The sequence below is a fragment of the Rosa chinensis genome, chromosome 7, assembly GCF_002994745.2.
Source record: "Rosa chinensis cultivar Old Blush chromosome 7, RchiOBHm-V2, whole genome shotgun sequence".
Lineage (NCBI taxonomy): Eukaryota > Viridiplantae > Streptophyta > Magnoliopsida > Rosales > Rosaceae > Rosa > Rosa chinensis.
Window position 1 is genome coordinate 58,865,436 of NC_037094.1, and position 15,580 is coordinate 58,881,015.

Sequence of the window (15,580 nt, forward strand, 5' to 3'; positions counted from 1 at the left end):
CTGACTTTAGGAGGTGTATCGTCCAGCGCTGCCGGAGCAAGCTGAATGTCTATTTCGTCCTCTCGCTCTTGATCAGAGAGCTCTTCATTGATGACCTCCAAGGTCGCGATTCGATCATAAGCCTCTTTTTCCACCAAGTATGATGACAGCTGTTCGTATAGCGAGTGGAAGGATTCTACCCCCTCCTCTGAGAGGTCGTAATCCATTAATCATTTAAGGATCTGGGCATAGCGTGGCCAGGCCTCTCTAGGCCTTCTTTTGCGAGCGTAAGCCCCCACTGTGCCAATTCAGAGGCCGTCACCCCTGTGGGGCGGCCTTTATCATCGATGCCACTAACCTGCAATGGAGTAATAAGTTCCAAATAGTACCTGGCATCTACGTAGTTCGCGGAGATCGGGAATGGTCGAGGGTCCGCTTTGATCACCTCAGCTGTGTCTGTCTCTCTGTTCCACATAACCAACTCCTGATGAAGTGTTGATGGTACGCAGTAACTCCTGTGGATCCAGTCTCTGCCCAAAATAGCACTGTAGGCCGTATAGTAGTCTGTTACAAAGAAAGCATACACCCCCTCTGTGAGCCCCGGAAAAATTTATCGAACTTAAGTGAAATAGTTCGATAATTTACTCATCGATTTCGATAAAAGTTAAAGTGCTCGAGGAAATTTTCAGAAAATTTCATAAAGTGAAATCCTCAATGTGAGAGTTGGAAAATAAAGTACACGACACGACGAGTTCGTGTGATTTTTCAGGGAATTTTTCGGACATGGAAACTATTTGTTATGAATTTCTAAAGTTGGAAAGTTATAGAAATTCATTTTAAGTAAAAAGGAAAATCAACGGTGCAATCGTGGCCATCCGTTAGCCACCGCTTGATCACAGCCATCGAAGTTTAACTGAGGGAGTTTATAAATGGGTCTGGGCTCAGAGGAATGAACTAGAAGTCTCGAGAGAGGACCACAGTCCTCCGACCCGGAAACGACCGCAAGGGAACCTGATTGGAACTCTCACGTCCGGCCACCCCACGACGGCGCGCGAGCTCCATTCCCTTCATCTCTGCGTCGCCTACCTCACCGTAGCCTCTGATCGTCCATGCACTGAACGGAGAAGAAGAATCGACGATGGGAAGCTTTGTGTCTCCTCCGGCGAGTTCTGCAATTTTCGGCTACTCCGGCCACCGTCTCAGCTGCTGGTGATCCGGCGTTGTTCTTCGACGCCGGCGGCTTCTCTGGTTTCTCTTGGTTCGCTCTCCACCTCAGTTCATCGTCAGTCGGGTTTCGGTTTCGAGATCAAAACAAGAAGCTGTGAATTGGTGGGCATCAATTTGACAGTGTATTCATAGCCGGGTTTCGGGAAGGAGTTGAAGTAGAAGCTTGGGTTTTCCACCTGCAATTCGTGCTACCCATGGTAAATCGAGGTTCTGCACTTTTGGCACGTTTGGCATATTGGATGAACTGTAGTGTTTTGCCTAGTCTAATCGAGTTGTATAGTTCTGGGTGTTTGGAGTTTATGTTTGAATGTGCTGTTGAATATGCTATTGATATTATAATTGTGGATTGAGTTTTGTTGTGAATCAGGAAATGGTTGTGAAGGGTGAAAATGGTCAAGTGTGAGTATGGGTGTCCTTAGTAATTTGGGCACACCTTGTGTGAAATGGTAGCGTAAAGAAAGAAAAATAACAGATTGGGTGTCCATAGTAGTTTGGGTACCCTTAGATGGAAATTGGAAAGTATTGGGTGGTCCATAGTAAATTCTGTGTAATTACTATGCGACAAGATACGAAATGGAAGTAAAAGACCAAGTGTAGCGTGATTGAGATAAAATGTTGATGAAATTGGAAACATGTTCTATGCTTGTACTTATGTTAAATGGATAGAAAGTGAAAGAAATTAATATATATAAGTATATATATATTGGGTGGCCTTAGTAATCGGGTGCACTCAATATATGTTTGATCGATAACGTAACTTCAAGTCAATGTTCGATAATTTAGGTAATTATCGAACCATTAACGATTGGTCAAACAATGGTCAAAGTTTGTCAATCCTGGTCAAACCAGGAAAGGTCGGTCAAACCATGAAAAGTTGGTTTGGACGATATATTAATCGTCGAGATTTCGTTTAATTGTTCAGAAGTTATTAACTATCGAAATGTCGGAATCTAGGACTCCAGTTACCCGAGGAACAGAAGGTTCGCAACTCTCGGAGTACGTGAGAGAAAGCATCGGAATCCAGGTAGGGATTCAGGACTCTCCTCGGTTAGTTGTTTTCTTATATATTGTTATTTAAGCGATGCATGTTAAGTGGTACGATTTGGTTAAGTTCAAATGCAATGCATACTAACCAATCCGTGAGAAAATGTGTGATGGCTTGAGAGCGAAAGGTGGCTCTGACTTCCTTGGGTTCGATCCCCAAAACCTCCGGAGGATTAGTTACGCCGGTCGTCCGGGTATTCCGATAGTAATAACGGGCCCGGTACGTGTGCGTAGCTAGGTAGCGGACGCTCTCGCTACGCTTACCTGGTGATGAAGTAAATTGAGGTAAGGTCGTGTAGTGGGTCTATGGGACCGGCCATCTGGTAAGATTCAGCGCGCGTATTCAATTTTGTATCATGCATCGATTTTCGAGTTAAAAAGCATTCTTACAAAGTTTGTCGTTCTTTTAAAATATTTGGTTTAAGTATGTTTCGAATACTGGAGCGCTCCCAATACTGGTCTATTGATTTTCAAACCTAGTCGAGTTAGAGTTCCTGTTGAGCAGCGAGGACGAAAGCTCACCCCTACAATAGTATGGATGCAGGTACTGTGCACTGGTGACGGGACAGTAGCGGATGGAGCTGGGTGTGCGGAACAAGTTCGGTAAATCTTTGTTTGGTTTCCAATCTGAATTATACTTCGAAATCTTCGTGTTCAGGACTTGTTGAAATCTAGTCTCGTGTCAAAATGAGTTGAATTCTTTTCATAGGGATTCGTACCTCACGTTAGCTTTTATCCAAGTTCTGGACGGATGAGATAGGTTTTAACAAATTCAAGTTTTTCACCTCAAAAGTATTTGTAGCTTCCGCTGTGTTTCTACAAAAAGTTTTTCAAATAAAATGCCTAGCGGTCTTTAGAATGTAAATCGAGCGTTCGGTTTATGTTTTAGAGATTCGCGGCACTGTGACGTGCTTAAGCTGGTGAGGTGCAGTTTGGGGCGTTATAGAAAGTGGTATCAGAGCAATGCTTCTGAGTTTTCGATTTCAATGATCTAAAAACCTTTGATACCCGAAAAAGTTTTGTTGGCTTGTGAAAAATTTTCAAATCCTGTTAAAAGATTGACTTGAGAAACACTTGTCGAGAACGTGTTTCCGAACCTTTGACTTGAAAAGTTGTTAGAATTTCTACCTAACGTTTGAAAAGGTTTGACTTCGGTCTTTAAGATCTAGTTTCGAAAAAACGTTCGAGAAAGTTTTCGGAAAGAGGATTTCGAAAATCAGTTCACGAGCGGTTTCAAAGGTGTATCGGGAAAGAGATTTCAGAAAAAGGGAAGTCTTGGCGGAAAACATTGTTTAACTTTATTGTGGTTTTTACATTTGAGGTTTTGAACAAAACCTTACACTGATTTAAACCGTGTTTCGAGGTTCGTCTAGAGTCGTGTTTTTCCGTTACGTGGGAGATTTTAGAAGTTCCTTTACCATGGAATTCCGGTTCTCTCCCTAGTTGTGAAAGGGTTGTTGCTCGTGTGTGTTCATATAATTACAACTATTCACACGGTTTAGGGCCCGACTGGCCACCGGATCCCCCTAGTGTATACCGAGGTTGAAAGTTGTTAATTATTGAATACAACTTGCGACAAGTAAATTACTCTAGAGTTATTCCCCAAAACTTCAACTTGTGGTTAGTCGGAACTATTGTTTGTTTTCCCTTTGGATCCCTTAATCCGAAAGTCGTTATCCTTTCTTCGAAAGGTTGACTTATGTTCCGACTTGTCCTTGAAATTGAACTTGTGTTTGCTCGGTTTTCTATTCCTTTTGCATGTGGGTATATTGTGGAATTCATTTACCGACTCGGTTGTTTGCCATCGCTTTGTTCAGTGAATGCGGTTCGTTAAAACTGTGCTCATTGCTATTACTGTTGGGCTTGGTAATTATTTCTTCTTTGGGTATTTTGTCGAGTCTCGTTTATTTGGTTACTTCCACAGACTCGATTGTGGTGAATTGTCCTAAATTCTTTCAAGTCCAACTGTTATGTGTTTATACATTGTGCTGAATTGATTGATGGATTCACTCTCAAACCATGTGTACCCATTTATTGTGTTATTAAGTGAATCCTGTTCATTGAAATGTTGCCAGTGTTTGCTTCTGTTTTCTAAATTTGATCAAGCCCAATTATTGTGTATGCTATTATTTGTTCTTTGAATTTGAACAAGTATTGCCACCCAAAGCTCCTCCACAGTGCACAAACTGCGGCAAAGTTGAGAGCCCAGTATGAGGTAAAAATAAAAGGAGCAAGGTATGTGAACGACAAACTTGAGTATATAGGAAGGTGATTGATGTTGGAAATTGTTGAAATGTGAAATATGGTTGGTTGTTTAATTGAGTCGTGGAAATGTTGGTTTCAGATTGAAATGATTGCAGCATGGGACTATAAGTCCGATTTTGTTGAATGAAATTGTGGTATTGAGAGTTGTTTTTCATTTCAGCTTGACAATGTCGTCTGATGAAGAAGAGCCATGGGAAGTAGAGGAAGTGAATGATGATGAAGATCCAGAAGAAGTGAGTTCATTGACGGGTCCAGAAACTGGATCCACAGCTAGTGGTCACAAGGAGTTACATTCTTGGTTTCAACTCCAAGATTCGGGAACATATGCTTCACTAGTATAATGATGATTGTCAGTATACTTCACTATTAGATATAGCTGAAGCGGTCGAAAGGGTGATAGGTATCGTTGACACAATTGAACATTACAAAGCTCATCGCCTACTGATTCCCGACGCGTTTAAGGAGAAATTGCTCACATGTGATTTAATGAAGGGTATATATTTCGAGGAGTGTAGACTTCGAAATATAGTTCCGGTTTGGACACAACTCGATTATCGCCCTTTGACTCGCTGGAGAGAAAGGAAGTCTACTCACTTTAATTGTGAGAGCTCGTATTGAACGATTTTCATTCTGTCTTTGTGTTACCCTGTAGGATTATGGGATTGTAACCTAAATAATTCGCACTCTTTTATCTTTGCGATGGAATGTTTGTGTGTTGTGTCTATTTGAGGCTTCGTCACTCGTCAGGAAGTCGATAAGGAACCAAAGAGCAAAGCATCCTACAAGGGAGAGCTAGCACGTCTTCGGATTCTAACCGCTTCCAATGATGCGCGTTACCGGTAAGGATCTTTTGAGGACTGCAAGTATCTCTTCCTTACTAATAGATACGTTGATTTTCTTTTCTTTCGTTTGGTTGGTGTTGTCCTACCATTTCCCTACATTATTAAAATTCTGGTTGTGGTTGCAAAGCATGCTCCTTAAACCTTGAAATTCCTTCATTTGAATTGTTACCAAGATTTAAAAGATCTTGAGTTCTGAGAAAGTTTTTCAGGTTGCCAAAGTACTCTGGTTAAAATGACCAGGCAATTGTTCCAACAAGTTTCACCCAAGGGTGAGAACTTTTAACCCTCCAAAACAGTTTCAAAACGAAAATTTTAAACCCCCAGTTCTGCTGATTCTCCGTGGCTGTGACTTTGGGATCAGTTTTGAAGGGCTTCCAAAACTTCGAAATTTTTGAAATTTTAACCTAACAATGTTCAGCCTTTTGGTTAGTGATCTGGAAAATTTTACCTCCTTTCGACTGAAATTGAAGTCGTGGTGATTTTTCCAAATCTGCCTTGCAAGGAAGGAAATTTGAAAACTTTTGCTGCAACTGTTTGGGCAAAATTTTCAGTTCTTGTCTCTTCTTTTTCCGAGAGTTTACATTTGGTGTTGAAAGGCTATTTGACGTTCCCTAGAGTTTAATTTCCTTCCATCAGGAAGTTTCCAAAACAAAGTTTTGGTATTACTTTGGTTGCTTATTTTTAAAAGTCAAGTTCAACGTAAATTGTAGTAAGGGAGGATACTCTCTACACTACGGGACTTCTAGCAATCAAAATTCAAGGAAGAGATGTGTGCAGAACGAAAGGTGGGAAGTTTGCCTTGTCATCGCTAGAAACGCGACTTGCGACTTCGGCGTCATGGCTTGTCATGGTCTGAACGACATGTGACCTGGGGAAGTGTTTTGACACCAGGTACGTTATGAGTGTTGTTCGTGGTTGCTTAACCATCAGTTTCTCTGATTTTGGCGAAACTTTCAAGGTCGACATTGTGCTATACGTGAAAGCGTGTGGATCTTCAGTCTTCAAGAGGTAAACCTTTAACGGTGATCCTCGAATTTCGTCGGATCGTGACAGAAGCGCTGGTTGAAGCTCATTGGTAAGACTGATGGACGGTTCAACAAACTGGTGTCCAAAAACTCGTTGGCACGTAGTTGTTGCGAGAAGAGCAACATGATTCTATGTTGTTAACACGGCACATATCGGCCGCGTGGTTGGAAAGGAATATTTCGTTTTCGAGTTCGTGAAGTGGATGCACTAGCTAAGACGGTGTCATAAACAAATACGTAACAAACTCGAGTGCACTATGAGAAATTTATAAAGTGTCGTCGCGTGGCAATTCATGGAATAACTTTTAGAAATTAGCTGTCAGGTTCCGCCGTGCTTTTCTTTTATAGCTTGATTAGAAAGGCGGATGCGCAGCCCACTTCGCATGCGTTTGTCCTTCTAAGGACAGTGACCTCTTCCACGGTGAATTGCGAATTTCATGTTAGTGACGACGACGTCTACTTGTTGTTCATAGTTGATGGAAGTTCCTTGAGGGGAACATACTTATACCTACGGGTAATTGCATAGGTCTCCGGTTAAGTTCAAATTCCCGAATAACGGTGTGGTTGTAGTAAGCAGGAATTTGATGGAGACGTAAATCGTCTACGAGTTGCCAGCTGTGGCAGTATTGAATAATGGTAATAAGGGTTGGTAGTTACCCAGTTTTATTTGGTACGGACATAAATTGTCTGTGGAAATGCCAGGTATGGCAATGTTTGGAGGAGAGTGATAAAACGGTAAATTACTCATTCTGGTTGTTATAAAAAAATCTTGTGGGTACAGAAGAATAAAGTGAAATGGAGCGAAGTGTATCCTGTTGGTGATAAATAAGGAACACTTGGTAAAGAGAAATGCTAGCTCCTATGTTAATATGTATGACTAGTAATAGTCCAGTTGTACCACAAGAACTAAGAATGAGAAATTGTTATGGGTACTGGAGTCCGACATGAAAAATGAAGTATGGTTGACCGTTTGACCAATCCTGAAATTTCGAGGATGAAATTTATTTAAGGGGGGTGGAACTGTGAGCCCCGGAAAAATTTATCGAACTTAAGTGAAATAGTTCGATAATTTACTCATCGATTTCGATAAAAGTTAAAGTGCTCGAGGAAATTTTCAGAAAATTTCATAAAGTGAAATCCTCAATGTGAGAGTTGGAAAATAAAGTACACGACACGACGAGTTCGTGTGATTTTTCAGGGAATTTTTCGGACATGGAAACTATTTGTTATGAATTTCTAAAGTTGGAAAGTTATAGAAATTCATTTTAAGTAAAAAGGAAAATCAACGGTGCAATCGTGGCCATCCGTTAGCCACCGCTTGATCACAGCCATCGAAGTTTAACTGAGGGAGTTTATAAATGGGTCTGGGCTCAGAGGAATGAACTAGAAGTCTCGAGAGAGGACCACAGTCCTCCGACCCGGAAACGACCGCAAGGGAACCTGATTGGAACTCTCACGTCCGGCCACCCCACGACGGCGCGCGAGCTCCATTCCCTTCATCTCTGCGTCGCCTACCTCACCGTAGCCTCTGATCGTCCATGCACTGAACGGAGAAGAAGAATCGACGATGGGAAGCTTTGTGTCTCCTCCGGCGAGTTCTGCAATTTTCGGCTACTCCGGCCACCGTCTCAGCTGCTGGTGATCCGGCGTTGTTCTTCGACGCCGGCGGCTTCTCTGGTTTCTCTTGGTTCGCTCTCCACCTCAGTTCATCGTCAGTCGGGTTTCGGTTTCGAGATCAAAACAAGAAGCTGTGAATTGGTGGGCATCAATTTGACAGTGTATTCATAGCCGGGTTTCGGGAAGGAGTTGAAGTAGAAGCTTGGGTTTTCCACCTGCAATTCGTGCTACCCAAGGTAAATCGAGGTTCTGCACTTTTGGCACGTTTGGCATATTGGATGAACTGTAGTGTTTTGCCTAGTCTAATCGAGTTGTATAGTTCTGGGTGTTTGGAGTTTATGTTTGAATGTGCTGTTGAATATGCTATTGATATTATAATTGTGGATTGAGTTTTGTTGTGAATCAGGAAATGGTTGTGAAGGGTGAAAATGGTCAAGTGTGAGTATGGGTGTCCTTAGTAATTTGGGCACACCTTGTGTGAAATGGTAGCGTAAAGAAAGAAAAATAACAGATTGGGTGTCCATAGTAGTTTGGGTACCCTTAGATGGAAATTGGAAAGTATTGGGTGGTCCATAGTAAATTCTGTGTAATTACTATGCGACAAGATACGAAATGGAAGTAAAAGACCAAGTGTAGCGTGATTGAGATAAAATGTTGATGAAATTGGAAACATGTTCTATGCTTGTACTTATGTTAAATGGATAGAAAGTGAAAGAAATTAATATATATAAGTATATATATATTGGGTGGCCTTAGTAATCGGGTGCACTCAATATATGTTTGATCGATAACGTAACTTCAAGTCAATGTTCGATAATTTAGGTAATTATCGAACCATTAACGATTGGTCAAACAATGGTCAAAGTTTGTCAATCCTGGTCAAACCAGGAAAGGTCGGTCAAACCTTGGTCAACTCCTGGTCAAACCATGAAAAGTTGGTTTGGACGATATATTAATCGTCGAGATTTCGTTTAATTGTTCAGAAGTTATTAACTATCGAAATGTCGGAATCTAGGACTCCAGTTACCCGAGGAACAGAAGGTTCGCAACTCTCGGAGTACGTGAGAGAAAGCATCGGAATCCAGGTAGGGATTCAGGACTCTCCTCGGTTAGTTGTTTTCTTATATATTGTTATTTAAGCGATGCATGTTAAGTGGTACGATTTGGTTAAGTTCAAATGCAATGCATACTAACCAATCCGTGAGAAAATGTGTGATGGCTTGAGAGCGAAAGGTGGCTCTGACTTCCTTGGGTTCGATCCCCAAAACCTCCGGAGGATTAGTTACGCCGGTCGTCCGGGTATTCCGATAGTAATAACGGGCCCGGTACGTGTGCGTAGCTAGGTAGCGGACGCTCTCGCTACGCTTACCTGGTGATGAAGTAAATTGAGGTAAGGTCGTGTAGTGGGTCTATGGGACCGGCCATCTGGTAAGATTCAGCGCGCGTATTCAATTTTGTATCATGCATCGATTTTCGAGTTAAAAAGCATTCTTACAAAGTTTGTCGTTCTTTTAAAATATTTGGTTTAAGTATGTTTCGAATACTGGAGCGCTCCCAATACTGGTCTATTGATTTTCAAACCTAGTCGAGTTAGAGTTCCTGTTGAGCAGCGAGGACGAAAGCTCACCCCTACAATAGTATGGATGCAGGTACTGTGCACTGGTGACGGGACAGTAGCGGATGGAGCTGGGTGTGCGGAACAAGTTCGGTAAATCTTTGTTTGGTTTCCAATCTGAATTATACTTCGAAATCTTCGTGTTCAGGACTTGTTGAAATCTAGTCTCGTGTCAAAATGAGTTGAATTCTTTTCATAGGGATTCGTACCTCACGTTAGCTTTTATCCAAGTTCTGGACGGATGAGATAGGTTTTAACAAATTCAAGTTTTTCACCTCAAAAGTATTTGTAGCTTCCGCTGTGTTTCTACAAAAAGTTTTTCAAATAAAATGCCTAGCGGTCTTTAGAATGTAAATCGAGCGTTCGGTTTATGTTTTAGAGATTCGCGGCACTGTGACGTGCTTAAGCTGGTGAGGTGCAGTTTGGGGCGTTACACCCTCTGCGGGGCCAACCTTAATGCGTAAGAACAGCAATCCTAAGGTCTTCGTTACAGTTCCCGCGAAATTCTTGAGCGTAAGGGATGTAGACTGGATCTTCTCCCTCTTGATTCCGAGCAAGTGCATGGTCCTGGGGTGACGACATTAACAGCGGCTCCAGTATCAATCATGATTTTACTAACTTTGGTACCGCCAACCTCTGCTGTGATATATAGTGGTCTCATGTGTTGGACCATAGATGGCGTTGGCTTGGAGAAGTTCATGAATGGCCCTTTGTTTGGAGTCTCCTCTGTTTCATGAGGGACAGCCTCTTCCACAGGTGTCGCGGCCGCTGATGTGACCTGCAATGGCTGCGCATTCTCTTCTTCGGCCTCCACACAGTCCTGAGCAGCGACTGGTAATGCATATCTCGCGGGGAGCACATAAACCATATTGCAAGAGACGTCGGTCATATCTGTCTCCTCCATGTCATCTTCCAAGTTAAGCTTAGGTTCCTCGACAGGGGTATCGGCCTGGAACTGCTTAGCCAAACAATCTACCAGCGATCCTTCTGTGAGGCCCCTTACCTCGCATTGCACAAGCTCTTGTACCATGGAAGCTTGTTTAGGAGTTTCCGGTTCCATGCGCGCATCTGAGGCAGCGACGACTATACTTTGGACTTTCTTGGGTCTCCACTGTAAGGCGTCAGTAGTCCTGTCCTTGCCCCCCCAGTCTCTTAAAGACTGAAGTTTGGCTTCTGGTTCTTCGCGAAATAGCCTGCGCCTGACATGCGGTTGCCGAGTCGGCGAGCTTTCCTTTCGCACAATCAGAGATGTCCGCTCCTCAGTAATCCTGCAAAACACACTGGGCTTAGATGCCCTTGTCAGCGAATCCGCCTGCTTGTTAAAGCTGCGGGGAGGTCTTAATGGTTTAGCAGCTAACGCCTCCATTTCTCTTTGATACTGTTCAGGTGACTTGACTAGTTGTGAAGGCTTAATCAGACCCTGGTCCAGAGCCTCTAACGCTCGCTTAGCTTCCCCAAACCAGTGTTGCAGTTTCCTCTTTTTGGAAGTGCTTATTTCCACAGCCTTTCCCTTTTCTCTGGTGTACCACCTCCCTTCTTAGATGGTGGCGGTCGGCGCCGGTGGGATATAAGGCTTGGTCAGCACGTCCTTGCCCCTATTCGCGATCTTCTCTTCATGCTTCTGCTCAACTGCGGCCGCTCTCAGTTTCCTGAACAAATTGGAGTCCTTTGGGGATGGTGGTGACTCTATTTTCTCTCTTTCTCTCGGGCTAGAAGGCTGATAGTTCCGCGATGACGAAGCCCACTTGACTGGAGGTAGGGAGCCAAAGAGAAATGTCTGCTCGACCTCTTTATGCGATACTTGAATGCCGCATTCTTCTTTGCATCACGAGCATAGGACCACGGGCGAGGCTTGACTGATTGATTTAGCTTTATCCTTTGCGGGTGTTTCGTCCGCGGTGGACTTCTCACCTTGCTCCTTTGAACTCAAATCCAGAGTCGGTCTCCTTTGCTTCTGCTTGGTCCAGTTCACATCGACCATGTTGATCCCAGTGTCAGGGAAGGGATCTAGATCTACTAGCGCTGCTGCCGTGACTGGAGCTTCCACCTGCAAACTGCCATTATTAATCCATACCTGAATCTGGTCTTTGAGTTTCACACAATCCGCGGTGTTATGATTCCACAAATTATGGAACTTGCAATATTTCTTCCCCTTCAGCTGTTCTGGTCGAGGAAAAGGTCCAAAATCAGTCTTCACCATCTTCGCGGCGATCATTTCTTCGAGAATCTCGTGCGCCTTGTTGGCATCATATGTGTACGTCGCGAACTCAGGTTTGGTGAAAGCCACCGATTTGAGCTTAACAGGCTCCTTGGAAATTTTCAGCTGCTTCAAGGAGAGATTCTTTTTTCCTGTTAACTCGTAGGCAGCGACATCATTCTCCTCTTCCTCATCGTCATCCTGGACCACCTTTTCATTGTTGTGATGGTAGTAAGGGTCATAAGTAGCCGGCTGGTAGCTCAGGGCCGCTACGGTACGATGTTTTCCCTGCACGTACGTCCCCCTGGATGCATTCTTCCTTGCATCTGTTTCTCTAAGGAGATGCTCGAAGCTACCCACCTCTGTGATGAGTTCCCCCATCGACTGAATCATGCTGCCATGTTGCTTCTTTCGTTGACGTGGTTCCAAACCCTTGACCGCCAACTTGACTAACTCTTTCTCCGACAGAATAACGTTTAGCTTGGTTTTCTGGATTTGAAAGCGCTGAAGGTAGGCAACCGCTGATTCTGTAGGTTGCTGGGCCATTTGGGTGAGAGAAGCCAAGTCTACCTCAGGCTCGATAATTCCGAAAGTTTCTCGGAAGAGCAGTTCCATTTCAGGCCAATCCGCCACTGTTCCCGGTCGAAGCTTGGAAAACCATCTGAAAGCAGCTCCTGAAAGAGAAGTACCAAAGATCCTGCACTTGAGGATATCGTCATTCTGGTACTGGCCACACTGTACCCTAAACCTAGCCAGATGGGTCGCCGCATCCTCGGTGTCTTCCCCTGAAAAAGTAGAAAATATGATATTCTTATAGCCCCTGGGAAAAGGTGCGAGCATGATATGTGGTGGGAAAGGTCCCTCATAGACCCCATCTGGCTGGGCCCTAGGGTTAGCCAACCGGATCATCTCCTCTACCTCATCGCGTCTTACATATTCTGGGCCCGGAGGAGGAGGAGGTGTCACCACAGTCTGCCGAGTAGCCTGCACAGGTATTGTTTGGTTTACAGTTGTCGGCCCCTCTCCGACGTGTACAACGCGGGTAGTAGCCTACTGCAGGAGAGTCACTGTAGGCGTTTCCTTCGACAAGGCTGTTATCTTGATAGGGGTGCCGGTATGGTCGATCCCGTAATAACTCCCTAGCAGCTCTTGATACACATTTTCTGCCCCATCACTGTCGTATTGAACGAACGCAGCGGAGTTGGATGAAGTTCCTGCAGCTTTCGAGGCCTGATGTTTTTGTCTGGTAGCCTGTCCGCTCGACGAGGTAGATTTTTCCTTGCTGCCGCCAATAACCAGCGCTTGCTCTTTACTCTTCAGCGGTGTAATAGTAACAGTAGCTGAGGGAGAAGCAGCATTGCTGCTAGTCTTCTCACGCTGATTTGGCGGCACGTACTTGCCTGAACCGGATGGTTGGCCAATAGAGCTGAGGATAGAATTAGGATCCCCTAAGGCTTTGTTCAACACTTCTCTCGCTTGATTCAATTCTGCTCTCTGCATGGCCACCTCGGTCGCCAGGTTAGTACCATCCTTGCGAAGACCTGCCATGTCTGATGCAGTCTGCTTGGCTTGGTTCACGATAGCCTCCAAGATCTCTTTTTGACACTGATTCTGCTCGCTAGCGATACTCGCGGCATGTGCCCTCACTGCACTCTCTGATTGTGCGATCTGTTGTCTAGTATCTTCTGCATGTCGGGTAATTCGCTGATCTAGACCGCGTATGAGCTTATCTGTCTTTGCGATCTCTCTTTCGAAATCGGCGGCTATCTTCTTGCGATGGTTTTCGATATTCTCCATGATGATTGTGAACCTTACCTCAGAGGTTGCTCCCTCTGGAATAGGCTTCGGAATAAAAGCCTCTCTTTCTCCACTCCCCACTGTAGTGGTGACAGTGGTGGGGATAACAGGCTCGCTGCCCTGATCAGTATTGACGCTCTGACCCTCAGTAATGTTCGGGCGGCTCTCTTCTAGTCCAGTTGACATGTTGGGGAGATTGGGACTGACGAGAGAACCTTTGAGTCACTTGTTCTTCAGAAAGACCACGACAGTCCGCACGAGAATGCGGCCTGTAACTGGAGGTCTTATGCTTGGAGCAGCTAGCGTAAACCTTTTGGTAAGGGTTTTCGCTAGACTTCCCAATGGCTACGTTCACGAAGAGACACTACTGCAGGTCCCATTGGGCGTGCCAAAATGTTTGGCTCCAAAACCAGTTGGTATGCAAACTGTCTCTTTTGAGCGTGTGATTGCGCAGGTGTGCCAGCACCGTGGGGTGCAGTCGTCGCGGTAGTCCCTTGACCTGACTTCTTCTTCAAGCGTTGTGAACGAGGAGAGCACCAACCTCGTCACAGGGTTCTTCTCTAGCCTTTCGGGAAAGGACTTTTGCCTTACTGATAAGGACTTTGGGTGTGATCTCTTCGGTCACCAAATCGATACTCAACGTTGTACGTTGAGCAGAGCAATCACTGGGAAGTTCTGAGAAAGCACGGGGTTTGCTAAACCGTATCTTTAGCTTCGCTGGGTTGCGAGGGCGTTACCCTTGCTTCGCTGGTAATATCTGTGGCAGTAGCACTGACAGACGGCTCGGAGAGACTAGGACTGAAAGTACGGTCGCCAGGTTTGAAGGTTTGCTCCGGGGAGGCTTTGTAATCGCTGGGATTGATTGATTCGAGAAAGAGCCCTTTAACTTTGCCGCTTAACCCTGTATTTATACACCTAGGGTTTCGACTGCTCCTTGCCTTAGAAGGATTATTAATTGAAGTTTCCTATTCAATCTCTGCTACTCGATCCCAATAAGGTTTCATTTTTCTTACGGACCACAGAATGGGCGAAGCCATATCCCAAACCCAAGTAAGCTTATTTTTGGGCCACAGGTATTGGCCCGCTGGCTCGAACCCACCAAAGAATCTTGCCAAAAATACTTTTGGGCTCAAACACCACCTCTACATGGCGTTAACTCGTGCCGGAGCCAGGACCTTTAGGAATTCCGAGGAACTAAGAAAAGGGGAGGATATATCACCCGCATTGATCGGGGCAATCCAAGGGTCTAGGATCTCTCTCGTCGTCTTCTCAGAGAACTATGCGGGTTCGATTTGGTGTCTTGACGAGCTGCTGCACATCATGGAGTGTAAAAGAACACACGTGGGCAAATGGTACACCCAATATTCTATCATGTTACACCTTCAGATGTCAGGCATCAGAAGGGTAGTTTTGGCAACGCATTTGAGAAACATGAAGCTCTAAATAGACGAACACAAGATGAGATATCTGGCTGGAGATCTGCTCTTCGACAAGCTGCAAATTTGTCTGGCTGGGAGGTCAAGACCGATCAGTATGTAATGTAGAATTACTTCTTTTCATCTTTTGGTTCATCTCTTTAGTCAATTTAGTTCGTGTATTTTCGATGTTAGGTAATCAGTTTCCAGCAAGTTGAATTTTAGTCAAGGCTCATGCTAATTTTGAGACTCAAAAATTTACTCAACATTTCTTATAAACGACACATAAACATGTAGAATTGGAAATGCCTTCCATGGCGCCAGGAAGTTAAAATGCTTTCGTTCGTTTGTTTAACACGTTTTAAGTCTTATATCAAATAAATCAGATAGTTTCTTAACATGTAAATTCAGAATGGAAAGGTTGTAAGCAAACTGGTGTGCTAACTGTCTACAATTCTACATTAGGGGATGTACACTGCTTTACCTTTATTCTAATCTTGTTTTCATTGGCAATCTATATGTTTGAGCCCAAAAGTATTTTTGGCAAGATCCTTTAA

At 44.2% G+C, this 15,580-nt stretch overlaps 1 protein-coding gene across 1 annotated transcript; it reads left to right on the forward strand.

The window, feature by feature from the left end:
- Positions 1–14,754: 14,754 nt before the first annotated feature.
- LOC112178271 (disease resistance protein RPV1-like) lies at positions 14,755–15,152 on the forward strand. The gene is made up of 2 exons (XM_024316437.1): positions 14,755–14,893; positions 14,995–15,152. Exons 1-2 carry the CDS (start codon positions 14,755–14,757, stop codon positions 15,150–15,152), a joined length of 297 nt encoding a protein of 98 aa, XP_024172205.1.
- The last annotated feature ends 428 nt before the right edge of the window (positions 15,153–15,580 follow it).